Source organism: Staurois parvus, unplaced genomic scaffold (assembly GCF_062004578.1).
Source record: "Staurois parvus isolate SC_StPar_1 unplaced genomic scaffold, SC_StPar_1.0 ptg000684l, whole genome shotgun sequence".
In the NCBI taxonomy this organism is placed as follows: domain Eukaryota; kingdom Metazoa; phylum Chordata; class Amphibia; order Anura; family Ranidae; genus Staurois; species Staurois parvus.
The window spans coordinates 1590926-1610706 of NW_028318480.1; the positions used below are offsets into that span (position 1 = coordinate 1590926).

The window sequence follows — 19781 nt, forward strand, 5'->3', positions numbered from 1 at the left end:
CTCAGCCAGAGAGGAGGGAGAGTCCCCGGGGATTCGAGGCTCATGTGCACATCTCTGAATCACGATGGGCCTCAGGTAAGTATTAGGGGAACTGCTGCACCCACAAGGTTTTTTTCCCTTCATGCATAGAGTGCATGAAGGTAAAAAAACCTTGACCCTTTACAATCACTTTAATATCTTGTGTCTGCAATCATGCTGTAGAAGTAACAATTTGTAACTGTGATTGGCTCCTATATTGGGTGATAAAAGAAACAGGATCTATGAATGGATAGGGGAACCCTTCAGTCATCCACCCATCCTCCATTCATAGATCCTGTTTCATTCTTAGAAGCTGTAGTTACAGCCTTTATGAATGGAGGAGCTGGGCAGATAGGGTCGGTATAGTCAAGTTTTCTTGATGAGTTCCTGTCAATTCTCCTTCCATTTTATTAACCCCTACGTACCGCAAGATTACAGCGGTGGGGGGCATCAATGGAGGAGGATTTCAGCTAACAGAATAGACATTAGCACAAGTGACACATCCAACTGTGACTGTAATAATGTCCCTTGTACTATTTATTTTTTTTTGTTTACTGCACTTAGGCTTAATGTAGGGTAAACAGATTTTTAACCACCTCCTGCCTGGTCTATAATAAAATGATGTCCTCACGTTGCAGCACGATCTGTCACCCACTGTGTCCAACAAACAAATCAGTGTACCGGGCCGCTGCCGGGACATTGTGATTGCTGTGTCCAATCACAGCAGATCACACATGTACACAATGAATGGCTTGTATTCATAGCCATTCATGTGTACTATTGAGTTGATCTCTGTGATTGGTCACAGTAGTCACATGATACAGGCAGGTTCAATCACAGCCCATCTGTACCATGTGATTAACTGTTGCCAATCACAACAGTACACACTTGATGAATGGATGCATTCATAAAAAATGGTTACTTATAACAGTGATTATCACTGTTATAAGTGATCATAGTGTGTAAAAAAACAAAAACAAAAAAAAACCTGATCAACTCCCCCCACTATGGTAACACTGTACTGTCCTGGTCACAGTATGTAAAAAAAAAAAAAAGGAGAAAAATTGTAGTTTGTGGATGCTATAATGATTTGTATTATTATTTTTTTACCAAAGACATGTAGCAGAATAAATGTTGACCCAAATTTATGAAGAAAGATTATTTATATGCAAAATTTTGTAACAGAAATGAAGAAAAACTATTTTTTTTTTCAGAATTTTCGGTCTTTTTTTGTTTATTTAGTAATACACTTTAAAAAAGTCTTCTCTGGTGCAAAAATTAAGGCTGGTTTTTTTTCTAGTTCGCAGCAAGGACTATTCTTACATTGAAAAGTACCCTTGTGCTGGTAGCTGCTATGTTTTTTGTCTTCCACCCCTCCCTGTTGATACTCTATCAGTACTGATCTTCCAGTGCTGCAGGGGTTAATACTAGCTGCTGGACCAGTCACATGCACTTGTCAAAAGTGCCAACTATACCTGCCATTTCCACCCTCTTGCTCTATTTATAAAAGCTGTACTATCCCTTCCTACAGTGAAACACTCTCTATGAATGGAAGAGTCAGAACGTTCATTCATCCATCTGTCATTCATTGATAGAGCACTTTTCATAGAGTGCCCTTTTTTACCGTCCTCTGACCATCACTGTAAACAAAGTCTTATACTGCTAAATCTGTTTATAATAGTTATTAAGCAGCCTTTTAAAAATGAATGGGCTGTAAGTCACCTCAATGCATGAAAGCATTTTTTGCAGCACACTACAGTGCACATTATGTGTTGTTTTGCACCATGGCACATTCTGCGTGTGCTTTGGGGTGTCATTGAAGATAAATGGCACAGTATCATTTTACCATTTTTATCATTTTACTGTGCATTACTGCAATGCGGGTTGTGTGAACAAACCCTGAAATAATTTTAAATGCAACTAGTATATATTACAGAATGTGACTTGATCTTGGCCTCAGCACAGCATTTTGCATAGCAGCACTGAAACTGTCAGAGGAAGTCAGTATTCGATTAAATCAGATTTCCTGCATTCATATCTGCTGGCAAGAAACATACTGGCAGGAGGAGATAGAAGAGAGACTTCATTAGCCCGTTGCTGCTCCTTTATTGTCTCTTTACAGATTGTGGGCAGGCTGGTGGCCAGACTGGGTTGCTTAACCACTTCAAGTCCTGACACTCTCACCCCCTTCCTGTCCAGGCCAATTTTCAGCTTTCAGCGCTATCAAACTTTGAATGACAATTGCACGGTCATGCAACACTGTACCAATATGAATTTTTTAGCATTTAGATAAATCTTTATTTTAGTGGTATTTATTCACCACTGGGATTTTTATATTTTGCTATATAAATGAAAAAGTCCAAACATTTTGAAAAAAAAAAAAAGTGTTTTTCTTATAAAATTTTGCAAATAAATAATCTTTCTTCATAAATCTTGGCCAAAATGTATTCATATATCTTTTTAGTAAAAAAAAAACCAAAAAAACCCAAATTAGTTTATAACCAAAAATTATAGTTTTTAAAAAAAATTAGAATTTTTTTATATTATTATGTTTTTGTTTTGTTTTGTTTTTTTAACATACTGTCACCCTAGCAGTACAGTATAACCATAGTGACACTGTACTAATTCTGGGGGATGATGAAGATTTTTTTTTTTATACGGATTGCTTTTACACCCATAAAGGCTGTAAAAGCAATAATTTCTCCTTCTCTCTGGCTGCATTCTTGCAGCCATTGAGAAATACTGTGTGAGCTGCGATTGGTCACATGTTGTGACTAGCCTTGTACCATGTGACCTCTGTGATCATTCACAGATTTAACACAAGTAATGATATCAGAAGTGACATCTTGCTTACTACTATTCATGTGATCACTGATTGGCCAATCAGTGATCACATGATCAGGACCTCACACAGAGACCCGTACAGCGATCAGTGTTCTGCTGTGTCTGGGAGCGCACACAGGCGGGGCTCCTGCAATGCTCCCGTCCGGCCGTTTATATACATGGGCCACGCGGGAAGTGGTTAAAAGAAGCAGTGAAAACTGTTACCTGTTCTGTCTGGCAGGGCTGTGCAACTCTCAGGAATGAATGAATGGATGAACAGAAATACAAATACTTTATTAGGTAAGACAGCTCTCATATCCTGTATATATTACAATATATTTAGCTGCTTGTCTGGAGTTTGGCTTTATGCTTTAAATGTGTACAGAAAAAAAGAGGTCAGCAGGTCTTACCATCTTTCCCTAACTGCACCTGAAATGAACTGAAAGTGGTCCAGCCCATGGCTTTTATGGACTGGCAATTGTATAATTGGTATAGCACTTTGAATCAATATAGACTGACTAGTACTGATAATTATGCCATTTAATGAAATTAAAATGATTTTCATGCTTTGGTATAGATATACCTCAGTGTATTATGGCAATCTGGACAGCTTGCTGCCGCCTATTACAACTCTAGTGACTGCTCCATACACTTCATGACAGATAGTCCAGATACTGAACATCTACAACTGCTTAAGAGAGGTAGGTTTTATTGTTGCGCACATGGTTTCCATTTTATCAGTGAACATTGTGAACACAAAGTTCTAACTTTAATGTAATATTTACCTGCTAGAGAAGTCACTTTACCATTTAATTGTATAAAAATAAATACTTTTCTACTTCTCTCTGCACTATTCCATGATCTTCTATAATTGCCAGAAAACTTCCCTTCATTGCAACCATTGCAATGGTACTTAGTGTGTAGATAGACTTTTCTAGGTTAAGCATCACCTTACGTGATAAGTCTTAAGTGGCTTGTTAAATTTCCCATAAATCTGCATAGTGTTAAAGGTCAAAATATAAGAGTGTCATCTTTAAGATACTTCAAAGTGCCTCTTGTCTAAAAAGGCCCCAGAGGGTGGGTGTGCAATATTCCATATTATTATTATATTGAGCTGCATTATATGATTATAGTAGGCCAATTGTCTTGCATCACACACTTCACTTTGGAGATGCTTTGCAGTAGTAGGCAAGGGTCTGCTACAAAGTTAGCTATGATAAAGGCATTAAAAATATTTGACCTGGAACAGTTTTTTTTCTTGCTCAGCAAAACTGGAGTTTATACCAAAGCAGTGATTCTGTGCAGCAGTGAAAATTTGAAGTGGGCCTTGTCAGTTAGGCTTGCTATCCAAATTATTAAAGTGGTTGTAAACCTGAAAAACACAAATCAGTGTAATCCTATAGTTAAAGAGATTTTACTTTTACTAAGCATTCGAGCTTAGGTTGGTATCTTGAAGCAATCCCCTTCTCCAGAAATCCTCCCTGCTCTTCTGAACATTGACCACCAATGTAATGGGGAATTTGTACTGACCGCCAATGTAGTGAAGAATTTACACTGACAACCAATGTATTGGGGGATTTTACACCAACAACCAAAACATTTCTACACTGGCCACCAATATAAGGAGAATTTACACTGACCATCAATTTAAGGGGGCTTTTACATATACCACCAATGTAAGGGAGGATTCACATGGGCCACAAATGCAAGTTGGGATATTTTACCAACTACCAATATAAAGAGAAGTTTCTACACTGGCCACCAATGTAAAGGATATTCACACTGATCACTAATATAATAGGAGCATTCACAGTGACATTTACACTGGCCACCAGTGTGAATGAAGGGGCTTGGTGTAGAACCTAATGTAATGAGAAGATATACACTGACCAACAATGTAATTGAAACATTTAGCCTATGTTCACATTTGTGCGTGTCAGGAACGCATGTAGAATCGCTTTCTTGACACCACAGAAACTTTCTGCCCTTCAGCAGATACACAGCAGTGCCATTAATTGTTAATGACACCCCCATGCATTTACTGATGTGTGCATTTTCACATGCACCAAAATTCACAGTGCAGTGGCACTGTGTGGCTTTGTGTGATTTTATAAAAAAGGTTAAAGACCTTTTTTTCTGCATTTCTAGCGCATAAACCAGCCCATTGAAATGAATGGACTGCCCTACATGTGACGTACATCTTTATCCACCCCATCAGTACACCTTTGCATCCTAAATTTCCCTGCTAACCTCTGCATCTCAAACCTCCCCCCTCTTCTTCACTCCAACCCCCCCCCCCCCCCACCTTAACTCAACATGTCCCCTCTGCTCAACTTTGCACCCACCTTCCTTACCTCTGTATATCCCCCCTTGCTGACCTGTGCACCCAAAACTGTAATTCCTTTTCTGCCTACCTCTGCACAACTCCCCTACACTTTGCTGACCTTTTCAGAACAGGCTGATGGTAGGTGAAGTGACAGGGGTGAAGACTTTAAGAGGCAAGGGAATTTAAACTGGGACAGCTGGCAAGTATGGGCCAGCTGCTTTGGGCCCCACAACAATGACTGGGCCCCGGGCAGCTGCCCCTTTTACCCCTCCTTAATGATGGCCCTGGGTATGTATTTAATGTAACATGCATGAAATGTGCAAATTCTGTGTAATATACTTGTTTTAACTACTGGTCAAAGCTTTTCAATTATTGTTTCATCGGGGATACTCTATAGCCAAAAGGTGCTCTTTGTTGTGGCAGTGATGTATATATGACAGCTAATTGAACTGAACCACATTTATGATGGTACAGAAGTGGATTGTACTAGATCATGATTCTCAAAGAACAGAATTCACCCTACTGAAGTCTTCTTAAACTTATATAACATATGAGACTGTGGCCAGCTAAATGTAGATATATTTTACAGTGTGTGCTAATGGTTTAACAACTTTTTTGCTGTGAATAATTTGTAATGATTTGGCTATGGGGGAAGACATATTTACTGTACATGACATGAAAAGGCTTTGGAGTAGTGCAGCAAAATTGCCATGCTTTGCTTTTATGCTCTTTAATTATACAGTGGGGTTGATTTACTAAAACTGGAGAGTGTAAAATCTGGTGCAGCTGTGCATTGTGGCCAATCAGCTTCTAACTTCAGCTTGTTCAAGTAAGCTTTGACAAAAAAAACCTGGAAGCGGTTTCTATGCAGAGCTCACCAGATTTTGCATGCTCCAGTTTTAGTAAATCAACCCCAGTTTGTCTGCACTACTCACTAAGAAGCCGAAGAGTACTAATGAGCCCCACAGCACTCACCAACCACGAAGAGGCAACTGATTAATGGAACCCTACTCCATCAATCTTTACTTGATACAAAGTTTACAGTGCAACATCTCTGGGGAGTGAGGGTTAGGGTATACAGGATACCCAGCAGGTCCAACAATATTATCTTCATGGATAGTTCATGTGGAGGAATTACTCCAGCCCTTCTCACAGACTAGTAGATGACTTCAGCTTCTCTTTCTTTAAACATTTGTTTTTTAAAAAAGGATCACAGCACAACCATCACTTGTACAACGGTTCCAGCCAGGGAGTGTCCAAAACAAACATGAACCATATTCCATATGAAACTGGTAAATATTACAAGGAGATTAAGTACTACATATAAGTACACTCCATTTTGAGCAGTCTATGTTTAGTCATTGGCTCATAATAAAAATTACAAGCATGAAGGTTTGCAAAGGCACCCAAAAGTTTTCATTGTTTTAGAAAGACGAGGAATCAGAGAATGTCCAGGAGGACATCCCGGATCCAAGGAAAATTTTACTTCATCCTCTCGAACATGCTGGTCTGGTGTGTCTTTAATTTGAAATTCGTTGATATTCGATTGAGTCTGTAAACCGAGATTGACAATACTTGATACATGGTGAGCTGTTCAAGCTTCCATTTGAGGTCTACTGGTGACAGCATGTGGCCAGTATTCCAGGACTTTCACAACAGCATATTTCCCTCTGTAGGATGCTTTTTAACTGGCAGTCACCCTTCTTCTCCCTTCCTCCTGGAGTCGCTTTCTAAATGGGCGGCATAGATTTCAGGCCCAAAAATCCAGGCTGTTCTCCTAGTAGTACCTCTCCCAGGCAACAGGCCTGGGAGAAAAGAAACATAGAGCACACTTTCCCGGGGCAGATCCTGGGAGGTAAGAGAGCTTCCTGGAAGTTTCTCCAAATTTATATACTCTCCTCCATCATGCACCACTTGTAAACAAAACTTCTAGTTGTTGGTCAGGGGGACTATAAATATTCATTACTCAGGGTATCCTCTCTTTCCTACACTATTGCCAGGAACACTCCCCAGGAGCAGGAGGAAGTACACCATTACCTGAGCTTAGGGGAACTTGCAGAAGGCAGACTATAAAAAGTCTACTGAGCATGCTCTGAAATGCGTTACCGCCCCCTTCACCTCCTACATCCGACTCTGCTCTCCAAGAATCATTTTGATACACAGACCTAGGTCTTACTTCCTGATCCTATAGATTGAGCTGCTGCTGGACGGCTGGATGTCTCACCTGGATCTTAATGCACCACACGATGATTCTTTTTAACTATTTAGATTGTAAGTGCAATTTATCTATTGTTCACTAATAAATTGTCTATACTGCACTTAGAGGCACCTTCTTCTCCTTTTCATATAAATCAGTCTATGCTACAAACAGCCTGGCAATGCTAACGTTAAAGTGGCTCTCATGCATACAGTGCCGGCTTTACAAGAGGTTAAAAGAAGGCCCCCCTCTATACAAAAATATAAAATTATATAAAAAATAAATAATATGTAATAATAAAAATACTTTTTTATTAAATGTATCTTGGGAAGTAATATTTGCTTGGCATCATCTGGACCAGTATATTGTATATTTTTAGAAACAAATTTTGTCTTGAGCTTACACTCTTAAGGAAGGTAGCCTTTGACTGCATGTGTGTGTGCACCTGTGACCTCAGAATATTTGTGTCATGCATTTTGCCAATGTGTGACTGTCATTGAGAATTTAAGCCGACTATGTGTATCATGGGGCCCCTCCAACCTAAAGTGCTTGGGCCTCCCAAGGACTAAATCTGGCCTTGTATATAAATGAACAATTGGTGCTTGACACCAGGAGACACAGGCATGAGAACCATATTTGTAGGCACAAAAAGTGCTATATGTGGGATGCTGGACTCAAGCCATCGAGGTCCTCTTGCCAGCCAATGACTCCAAAATGATAAACATCATTACAGAAAAAAAAAGTTCATTAATATGGGATACACCTGGGAGTAAACTGGGCAAACTTTGAACATACAGTAAGAAGAGCCTGATGAGCTTATTTCTTGTTGCAATGCATTATGTATAATTTTTTGATATGTCGAGTTATGGTAAAAGTGGTTGTAAAGTCTGTATTTTTTAATAAAATAATAAACAGGTTTATACTTACCTGCTGTGTGCAGTTGCTCCGTAGGCTGACCATACACTATACAATTTTCTGTACAATTTTTGCCCAATTTCCTGTAGATTTACTTTCAACTATGTAGTGCAAGGGCCTGCCTAATTTGATACAATTGAAAGTGTTGTTTAGGTTTGACCTCATTTTTTATGGTTTTTGGTAAATCTAAAGCAAAATTCTCAAGAAAATTGTATAATGTATGGCCAGCCTAAGCCAGGCTATGTGTGCCCAAAGACAAACACAAAGCGACTTGGCCCCACCCCCTGCTCTCTGCTCCCTGGATTTGACTGAGAGCAGCAGGAGCCAATGGCTACCACTGTTCAAAGCAAAGCCTGTGAGACCAGGAAGTGAGAAGACCTGAAGCTGGGCACAGCCCTGGATCGATGCAGGAGTTGGGTAAGTGTTGGGGAGAGGGGGGAACACACAGTGCAATGTTTTTATCTCAATGCAGAGAATGTACTAAGTTGAAGAACCTTCAGATGTTAGAACCACTTTATATTATGTTTTAGTGGCGTTATTAACTTGCATGCTATTGGTTTCCAAGCTGGTATTATATAAATTAAATAACTCAAGCACTTACTATGGTAAATAGAGAACAACAAATACACATATATATATAAATACTGTAGCCGCTAGTGCACACAACCCATGTCTCAGTGGAGCAAATAATAAAAATAAAGGTTTCCCCCCCCCCCTTTTTTTTTTTTTTTTTTTCCCTTCTTTCTCTTCTCTCTATCTACTATGACTCCCATTCTTTTCCTTTTCCTATCCTTTTCTTTCTTTCTATTCCCCTTTTTTCTTTTCTTTCTCGACAACCTCTTAGTCTTCGATCAGGCTTAGTCTTCATTTTATCCAGGATTACTTGGTATATGGTTAGCTTATCTCTTCTAGGATAGTCAATGGTACTCATGACATCTTCTCTTATACTGCGATGCTCATTTGGCCTCATGATAGCGTACTGCTTTTGGTTTAGGCTCTGAAGGTTCATTTTCTCCATGCATAGGCCAGTACGCCGATATTCACTTGGTGGAAGTAAGCTGTTATTACCTTCTCTATTGTACATTTTTGAACCTTGAGTACTACAGGCCTATCTCTGCCGTAATTTGCCATGCTTATGTTATCCACAGTGTCGCACTCTACCATGTTGTTTCTTCCTGTATTTTGGTTTAAGCTGTAACTATGACCTGATTGATGCTGTATGTGCATTTCTTTATATTTTCCTGTAACATGTTGTCACTTCTAAATAAACTTTTATGGAATAAAAAAAAAAATAAAAATAAAGGTGAAGAAAAAATGCTGCGCTACATCAAACAAATGCACAATACCTATGAATCAAATATTGTGAAAAATAAGAAATTAAATCCAAAAACCAAAAATCACCCAAATCAAAACAAAGAATAATAATTGAATCAACTAAAAAAGTCATTATAAACTCAACTACAAATAAAATAGTGTTCTTCTGTAAACTCTCTTGTAGAGGGTCATTTGGCTATCTGCGGTTGGCAAGAGGTTAAAAAGAACTCAACATAGTGCTTTATCCTTTTAAACATTTTTATGTAGCAATAAAACATAGGAAATGCACTCACATTCTGGAGGTGCTTATGTGCACCACCTATGATGAACATCCAGCAGTATATCGAATAAGCACAAGATGGCAGTATCATCTGAACATACATTCCGTATGGTGACAGTTTTCTGAGCTCATACAGGACTCTGCTGTTCAGATGATACTGCCATCTTGTGCTTAATCGATATATTGCTGGATGTTCATCATAGGTGGTGGAGATATGCACCTCCAGAACGTAAGTGCATTTCCTGTTTTATTGCTAAATAAAAGTTTAAAAAACAAGAAATTAAATCCGAAAACCAAAAATCACCCAAACCAAAACAAAGAATAATAATTGAATCAACCAAAAAAGTCATTATAAACGCAAATCCAATCAAAATAGTGTTCTACTGTAAACCCTCTTGTGGATAACGAAAATATGTGCAGCTGTCACAAATTCCAGTGAGAAAACATCCTCCACCATATATCTGCTCACCTCACACAGTGTGACCTCACATTGTACAATGTCACAGTCTAACTACACTTTTGGTCCCAATTGGAAGAACAGCTTGTTAAATGAGGTCTCCAAAGTATGCTTCCTCTTTATAAATGTCTTGGTGTCATCCATAATCTTCATTAAAAAGAACATAGTGCTTTATCCTTTTAAACTTTTTTGTAGCAATAAAACAAAGGAAATGCACTCACGTTCTGGAGGTGCATATCTGCACCACCTATGATGATCATCCGGCAATATATCGATTAAGCACAAGATGGCAGTATCATCTGAACAGCAGAGTCCTGTATGAGCTCAGAAAACCATCACCATATGGAATGTATGTTCAGATGATACTGCCATCTTGTGCTTAATCGATATATTGCCGGATGTTCATCATAGGTGGTGCATATGCATCTCCAGAATGTGAGTGCATTTCCTATGTTTTATTGCTACATAAAAATGTTTAAAAGAATAAAGCACTATGTTGAGTTGTTTTTAACCTCTTGCCGACCGCAGATAGCCGAATAACTCTCCACAAGAGGGTTTACAGAAGAACACTATTTTGATTGGACTTAAGTTTATAATGTATGAACATAAATCACGAGTGCCAAAAAAAAAATTAAAATAATACCAAATTAAATGCTGCTGTACATAAGTGTAAACCTACACCAAAAATTCTAAAACAACAAAAAAAAAATTATTTGTTCTAGTGCTAAATCAGTATGAAAAAATTAATAAACAAAAATATTGATATAAAATACAGTCCCACTCCAAAATTCGTGAAGAAAATATGACAAGTGAAAAAATCCTTAAATATTCAGAAAGTCCTTTTTTCTAAGGAAGTGTGCTTCCACCAAAAATTAGTGCTCAAACCAATATATACCACACTCACCAGATTATGGTGATAAAAGCACCTTTTAGGTATTTATGGGATCCTGGACCCTTATAATATGCCTCCAGATCTCTACTCCACCACAGGAAAGCTTTCCTCCAATTTCCAAGACCACCAGGTTCCACTTCCCAGAGATACTCAATGTAAAAACCAGCATTTTAATTGCATAAGATGAATCCACAATCCTCACAAACTTCAGGGTAGTTTTTAGAGATCCCTCAGTCAGCAGCAGATGTGAGTAGACAGTATGAAAAATCTCCCATACAAAAGATGGCCTCCTGGAACGCAGCACACTGGCGTGCATTCCACTCACCAGAAGTGACGTAGGACGGCAGGACCGGAAGTGCATTGATGCGTTTCGCCCCTCCCACAGGGCATTATCACAGACCTGGTCTTCCAGTTCCGCCGTCCTACATACTCATTTCACTTCCTCACTACCTATCATAGTTTCGGAGGCCATGAAATGCCAGGATAGCACCAACCCCCCCCCCCCCCCCAAATGATTTTGAAATATAAAAAAGAAAAGAAAAAAAAAAGTTTTTGTTTTCTTTCTTCATTTTCCAAAAACTTGTGGCAACAAATGAGATCTGCAAAATACTCACAATGCTTCTTATCAAATTCCTTGGGATTGTCTATTTTCCAAAAATTACTCATTTCAGGGCCTCCAAAACTGTGATAGGTAGTCAGGAAGTGTAATGAGGAAATAAACCCTTTTAAAAGCCTGACAGTGTTTATTGGATTTTGGGGTCCTGTACTTAGCTAGACTGCTAAAAGGTCTCTCACATGTGGTATCCCCATACTCCCGAGAAGTAGCAGAATGTATTTTGGGGAGTAATTCCATATATACACATGGCATGTGTGAGCAATAAATTATTTAAGTGACAATTTTGTGTAAAAAAAAAAAAAAAAATTTTTTGTCAATTTCCAAAAACTTGTGGTAAAAAATAAATTCTTCTATTGACTCAACATGCCTCTCAGCAAATAGTTTGGGGTATCTACTTTCCAAAAAGGGGTCATCTTGGGGGGAGGGGGCATTTTATGGCTAGCATTTGAAGTGTATGTCATCACTCAGTCTTCTAACCACCTGAAGACCAAGCCTTTTCTGACACTTTGTTCACATGAAAAAAAAAAACAGTATTTTTGCTAGGAAATTACTTTGAACCCCCAAACATTATATATTTTTTTAAAGCAGACACCCTAGTGAAAAAAATGGTGGGTGCTACAATTTTTTTTATGTCACATGGTACTCGCGCGGCTATTTTTCAAACGCAAATTTAAAATAAAAATACACTTTTTAAAATTTTAATGTACAAAAACACAATATATTGGCCAATTATTTGGTATGGTATGCCGAGTAAATATATACCAAACATGACATGCTTTAAAACTGCGCATGCCCCGTGCAATGGCGACAAACTGCATACATTTTTAATATCCATAGGCAACGCTTTAAAAGCCTTTACAAGCTACCATTTTAGATTTACAATGGAGGTCTAGTGCTAGAATTACTTCCTTTTATCTGACATTCGTGGCGATACCTCACATGCATGGTGCAACTGCTGTTTACATACTGGCACGGGGTCAACACTCACGCACGCAGCTGCGCGGGGGCCAGAGTACTTTTTTTTTTTTTTTACGTTATTTTGATTTTTTTTTATTTTTACACTGTCCCTTTCATTTTTTTTTTTTGATCACTTTTAATACTATCACAAGGAATTCAAATATCCGCTATAACTTCAAAGGGCATTGTCATATATTCTTTTGTTGAGAAATCTGGAGTCTATCAGACTCTAGATATCTGCTCTGCCCTTACATTATCTAATCTTCCCAAGATCGGTGTGATCAGATGCTTTCCCAATTTACAAATGGCACTGTTTATATCCTGCGAAACTGAAGTGATGAAATGCTCATAGCTTCCAATTTCTTAGACTATAGAGGTAATTGGCACCATTCCGGTCTCCAATCAGCTCTATGGTCAGCTGGCAGAAACACCGGCTACATTCTCAAGTTCCCCCGATGGCACAGGACTGCCCGAGGAGGCTGTGGAAGGCAGTGGGAGTGGGGGGCATCTTCTCCCGCTGCTTGTAAAAGCAATCCTGCAGCTAATTTGCCACTAGGATTGCTTTCACATGAAAGCCCATCGCCGGCTGAAAAAAAACAATACCAGGATGATGCTTGCAGCTGCAGGCATCATCCTGGTATAATCACTCAAAGTCCAGTGATGTACCATGTCACTGGTCCTTGTTGGGTGTATATGCCATGTTCTTTTTTTTTTTTATGCAGCCTGTGGGATGAATGAAAAAAAGAGAAGAAATCTCTGCCATACAAAGTGTGTGGTATGCCCACCATTAGAATATACCTCCTTGCATCCACCCACTTCTAATGGTGGGCACACATGAAATGTAACAACAAATGTTATAAAATATATATGCTGAATCATAGGGGCCATCCACCCACTGGCCACCCCAGGCTCCCATGCTTTGGCATATACAGTGAAGGAAATAAATATTTGATCCTCTTCTGATTTTGAATGTTTGCCCACTCACAAAGAAATGATTTGTATAAAAATCGAATGGTAGGTGTATTGTAACACAGAGACAGAATAACAAAAAAAATTCAAAAGGGCAGCACAGTGGCTAATGGTTAGCACTTCCACCTGGCAGTATTAGGGTTCTTGGTTCAAATCCCAACCACGGCACCACCTGCCTGGAATTTGCATGTTCTCCCTGTGCCTGCGTGGGTTTCCTCCAGGTACTCTGGTTTCCTGCCACACTCCAAAGACATGCTGCTAGGTGAATTGGATCCTGTCTAAATTGGCCCTAGTACGTGTATGTATGAATGTGAGTTAGGGACCTTAGATTATTCGCCCCTTGAGGGTTATGCGCAATAGAGACTTGGAAGCTGTACACGACAGCCATCTTGTTAAGGTCTCAGCCATTTTGTTTTTCATGAACAATGATCTTTCCCCCCTCCTCCCTCCTCTTGGAATGGAATTTGTAGCTGTAAGTTGTAACAGACTTTAAAAGAGTCTCTTATCTTAAATAAAACACAAATAGAGGCCAACTCCAGAGCTGTAAACCGCTAATTAGTCTTGGAAGGAGGTCTATTTTTCAGGAACCATGAAAACCACTTTCCTCTGCCCTATCGTAAAACAATAACTCAGTCAGCCATCACATATGACCTGTTAGGCCATTAGGGCTCTAGGAATGCAGAGCATGCCATAAAATGTCTATTCCACATGTAACAGTTCATAAAATTTATGAGGAACTGGGCACATTAATATTAGGTATATATTTGGAGAGATCATTTCATTCTGAACAGATCCAGGTCATACATGACTATGTTGGCACATGGCTGGAAAACCTTTGTGCAGGGTGCAGCTGAGAGTGGCATTGTTACGCAGGTGACAGCACGGTGCGAGATTGACTGGTCCTTTGGTCACGAGTTGGTGAGAAGGGCAGGGTCGGGGGCCCTGCTCCATCAGAAGCGTTATATAGAGCCAATTGAAATAAAGACATTGTTTTGTACCAGTGTCTGGCTTTTCAGGAAACTAATTACAGCTTCATCATCTGTCTGTTGAAGACCCCCCCTCCCATGTTAAGGTTATAGTCAAGGACACAGAAGGGCTTATCAACAACACCAGCTACCGCGGTAATTTGGATGGTCGTATCTGCGTGAATGGAAGACAGGACAAAAACATCCCGTTTGTCCTTCCACTTCACTGCGAGCAATTCCTCATTTCTCAAGCAGGCCTTTTCCCCCTAAGACAGGTATTTATAAGCCGTTGGGGGAAGCCCCAGCGATTAGGTCGTACGGTGCCACATGCGCCAATTCCAAGATTTTACAAATGTCTAAATAGTTGCATGCTTGAATAAAAATTGTCCATGTATACAGTGAAGGAAATAAGTATTTGATCTCCTGTTGATTTTGAATGTTTGCCCACTCACAAAGAAATCACAAAGAAAGCGATATGGCGCTGCGTTATTTTAACTGACAATTGCGTGGTCATGCAACGCTGCACCCAAATGAAATTACGTCTTTTTTTCCCCCCACAATTTGAGCTTTCTGCCAGTGGGATTTGATTGCCGGTGTGTTTTTTATTTTTTGCGCTATAAAAAGAAAAAAAAAAAGGACAATTTTGAGAAAAAATAATATCTTGGACTTTTTGCTACTAAACATGTCCAGTAAAAAAATGTAAAAAAATTTTTTTGTCAAACATAGGCCAAAATGTATTCTGTGACATGTCTTTACTAAACAAAATCCCAATACATGTAAATTAATTGCTTTACGTGAAAGTTATAGCGTTTACAAATGGCAGTATAGATACTGGGATTTTTTTTTTCTACTAATAATGGCGGCAATCAGCGACTTTTAGCGGGACTGTGGCGGACATTATGACACTGGGGAAGAACTAATGATGTCACTGACATCCCCAGTGACACCAATACAGTGATCATTGCTAAAAAGGAAAGCGCTGATACTGTACTAATGGCACTGGGCAGGAAGAGGTTAACATGAGGTGATCGAAGGGTTAACTATATGTATGGAGTGTTTTACTAGGGGGCAGTGGGGTGTTCTTCACTGTAAGCACACTGCTCGGGATGGCTGTGCTGTGAAAAGCCATCCTGAGCAGTGTGCCCGAGCTGACAGGGAGGAAGACAAAACAGTCTTCCTCCCCGTCAGAGATGCTCGGTAATCACCGGGTGCTGGTGGGTAATTACCGTCCTGGGTCTGGTGATTGGTGGCTGTGAATGGTGGTGCAGGTAGGGCGCGCGTGCCCCCTACCTGGAAATGCAAAATCACGTGTATATGTGATTTTGTGCACCCGTGCCGCCCTGTAGCAATATTTCTGCTATAGGGTGATCGGGAAGCAGTTAAAGAGAGGTTTTCAGGGATCGTCTAAAGGTGAAAACAGTAGCTTCAGAGATAGCCAGACAGATAGGGGTAATAAATGAGGTTAATACAGAATTTATCACAACTGTCGCCATCTTCTTTTATTACTTGATCCTTCACTTATGCAGTTAATATTTGTTATTTTTATCTGTTTGCTTTCATTCTCCTTTTGGATAGCTGAAATTCTTTGTATACTTTACTTTCTGTTCATATTTACAGTTAGCTAACTTGATTTAGATATATTCATAACACTGTGGTTGAATTTGATTAATTTCATTTGTTTATATTATTATTATTATTTTAGGGGAGATGAGTTGTACATGTCTCTACACTAAATATGTTAAGGCACATTTTAGAATTGTAGAAAGTAGGACCAAGAAATAAATAACTGAATAAAATATGTATATGACCTGTTAAACATGTTAATCCAGAGATGGAAAAAACTCTTTTGCAATTCATATGATGACGTCACTCTTACCATTGTTTGGTTTCCATTATTACTTATTGCTGTATTAGGTTGTCAAGGAAGAGTAGCGTATATTAATGTGACTGCATGATTCAAAAGGTGCTTATACAGAATGAGTAAACTATGAATAATTGCAGTGGGCTGGGGCATTTTTATAGCAGATACTTGGTGTTTAATGACGCATTTCAGATTGATGTACTTTTACTTGGCAATGACTGAAAGGCCAAAATCTAAGAAACTATTTTTGAAAGAAAAAAAAAGGATCCTTTTACTTACCTCATTAGCCTGTTTACCTTCCCAACCTCAACTCTTCCATAATGGATTTCATTATAGTCAGAGAAACAAACTTAGGGCTAGAGAACAAGTGAAATCTGAGAAAAGGCACTGATGCCTGAGCCATGAATCTACCTATTGTGAGTGCAAGTTAAACCATGACTTGTTTTGTAGCTCTTTTATTCTGGATGTCTGGCTCATAGATGCCACTAGCTACAACTTTGTGTACTATTATACCTTTTATAGATGTGGGGGAGATGTGACTTTATTTCCTGAGAATGTTTTGCACTTCTATGAAAAAAGTACTTTACTTAATTTATGTTGGATTTAATTGTTACACAATCCTTTTTTTAAAAAAATGTAAAATGATTGTATAAATACCCCCCCCCTTTTTTTTTTTATAAGTGATCACATACCCTCTGTTCTCAGCTACATAAGCACTGGAAGAAGAGAAACAGCAGGTCAGTGAACTTCCCTGTGAAAGGCTGTGCAAGGGGTGTGTCAGGCAATTGTTATCATTGGAGAAGAGGAGGGAGTCTTCTCAGCACAGCTAGAGAACCAACAACATTGTGTTCTCCTGCTTAGTGTGGTCAGTTTTTATTAGGAAAGCAGAAAGACTGGCAGGAACACTAGGGTATTCACCAAAGGAAGCAATACAAAGAGAACAGGATATTGTTTCATGCTGTATTGTCAAGAATATGAAATGTTGGGTTTATATATTCTTTAATGCTGAACTCCAGCCTCATCTTCATTCTTGCTCAGGTTTCTCTTCTGTACTGAAATTGCTTATTTTGATTTCACTGCACAATGAGTTTTTCACAGTGTGCATTGGAATCTGTAGTAAGTTAGATATAGCCTGCCGCATTTCCTGGCTGATTAATATCCAGCATCACCAGTCCTTTCTCTCCAGCCTTACTGTCTCCAACCCACCCTGTCATCCATTGGATTTCAATTCTTTCAGTCATGAAGGCTCAGCATCACATGCTTGTGTTATCTAAGGCAGTCTCCATGCAAATACTGTATCCTTAGAAACACCCACTTCTCCAGTATGACATTCACATCAAGACATTTTCATATACAGGGCAGAGACGAATCTGAAAGTTTGTTTGCTGAAATCCTTACAAATTATATCATATATCCTAAAGCTACCAGCTAGCTGATGTGACAGTAAACTGAAAATTAATTGGTTGCTAAGACATCACGACATTACAAATTCTAACAATAACATCCTTGGAAAAAAAAGTTTGCTAGTGAAGTCCATAGACTGTTCGTTTCTGCAGTGTTGGCCAAGTAGTGCTGTGCCTTATTTCTCCCTGAAAACTGAATTCAGTTTGCAATGTATTCCTAACTTTTATTTAACACTTTTTTTTCAGTAATCACTGATCTGCAACCAAAATGTATTGTGACCAGTGCAAAGCAGGATCCGAATTTCTCTGACTTTCTTCGAACCTTAAGTAATTTGGTTTTGCTCCTCCTTTTTATTACATTTCTCATTATTTTTCTATACATTGTACACATTTCTCTATACTGTATGTGACACGAATAACCCATTCTCTAGAAGCTACTAATATCCTCTTCACTATCACACATTCTCACATGTCTTCCTTTTCCAGATGATGAAAGTGATGGAAGATTGAAAGTGGAGATATTTCTGTATCCTCGTACGGACTTTGGTAATCAGTCTTACACAGCTCTCTATTTGTATCCTGTGTCCAGATATAAAATGTCAGTCATTATCTGTTCTGAAGTCCGTCATCTCTGTTTAAAAAGACAAGCCAGAGGATGACAGCAGAACTTGTGATCTGTGGAGACAGTATAGAAGCTGTAAATTCTTAACACATTACTAGCAAGTTTATTTGTTGGGACAAAGACCAATGTGCGGTATACCACTACAAACAATCCATATTTATGCTTCACTAAAATAATTCTGGAAACATAAATTTGGTCACAAGAGGCAATGGTTCTTTAAAGAAAAGGGAAACTGCTAGCAGGTATAAAGTTGCACTTACCTGCATTAGTTCCCATTCACCTCTGCTATGACTAATTGGCAGCCATTTAAACAGGCAAAGCTTTGACTTTTCCAGGTAATGTCAGGATTTAACTGCTCTCTCCAGTTTCACCACATTTCCAATTTACCAACAAGGCAGCCTATCATGGTGGGCTAGTAAGTATGTGGTGGGGGGAGTGAAGGTGCGGGCAAACTCCACCACTACTTAGATGTGTCAGTGTTTTGTCTGTTCATAAAATCCAGCTTTCTGCAATACCATTGGTGAAGAAAGCTGATGCAAGTATGTGCAGATACCTTTGGGTGTCTGTATTTTATATAATCTGTAAGTGTCTAACTTTATTTAGCCACTTGACGTCTGGGAGAGATTTTACCCCCCTCATGACCAGGCCATTTTTTGCTATACCGCATTTCGCTACTTTAACTGGTTATTGTGCGGTCATGCAACGCTGTACTCAAATTAAATTTATATCATCTTTTCACACAAATAGAGTATTCTTTTGGTTTGTGTCAGTGCGAAGCCTTGTCACTGGGGGAATATAGGCAGAAATGGTTAGGAAAAGGACACAGGGTTTGCACATTTACTAAGTGCAGGACTAAAGCGCATAGATTGTGAGTCGAGAAAATTGCTTTTGCAGCTTTCCTTGGATATTGGTACTTCTGGATGGTTCTCCATAGTTTGGAGTTTTCACAGTGCCTTGGGAGGGAAGAAATCTCCAACCCAGGGTCCGAGTTTTGTAGACAACCAGCAGGGTGTGTACCCAGGTGCACAAAGCCCTTATAAAGTTGGACTGTGAAAGTAGAGCAGGCAAACTAAAATCAGGCTATAATACTCACATACTGCCACAAATAAATGATAAGCTGCTGCAAGCACCTAAATGTGTTCCACATCAATAAAACTCCTCAAGAA

At 39.1% G+C, this 19781-nt stretch overlaps 1 protein-coding gene across 2 annotated transcripts in view; it reads left to right on the forward strand.

The window, feature by feature from the left end:
• The window catches only part of MSH5 (mutS homolog 5), a 113229-nt gene that overhangs the window by 421 nt on the left and 93027 nt on the right, over positions 1–19781 (forward strand). The window contains exons 2-4 of one of the 2 annotated variants that reach the window (XM_089652504.1): positions 3419–3542; positions 18240–18321; positions 18469–18539. In XM_089652504.1, the coding sequence (XP_089508630.1) occupies positions 3419–3542; positions 18240–18321; positions 18469–18539 (277 nt within the window). The remainder of the gene's footprint in view (positions 1–3418; positions 3543–18239; positions 18322–18468; positions 18540–19781) is intronic. The other variant, XM_089652503.1, reaches the window with a different exon arrangement.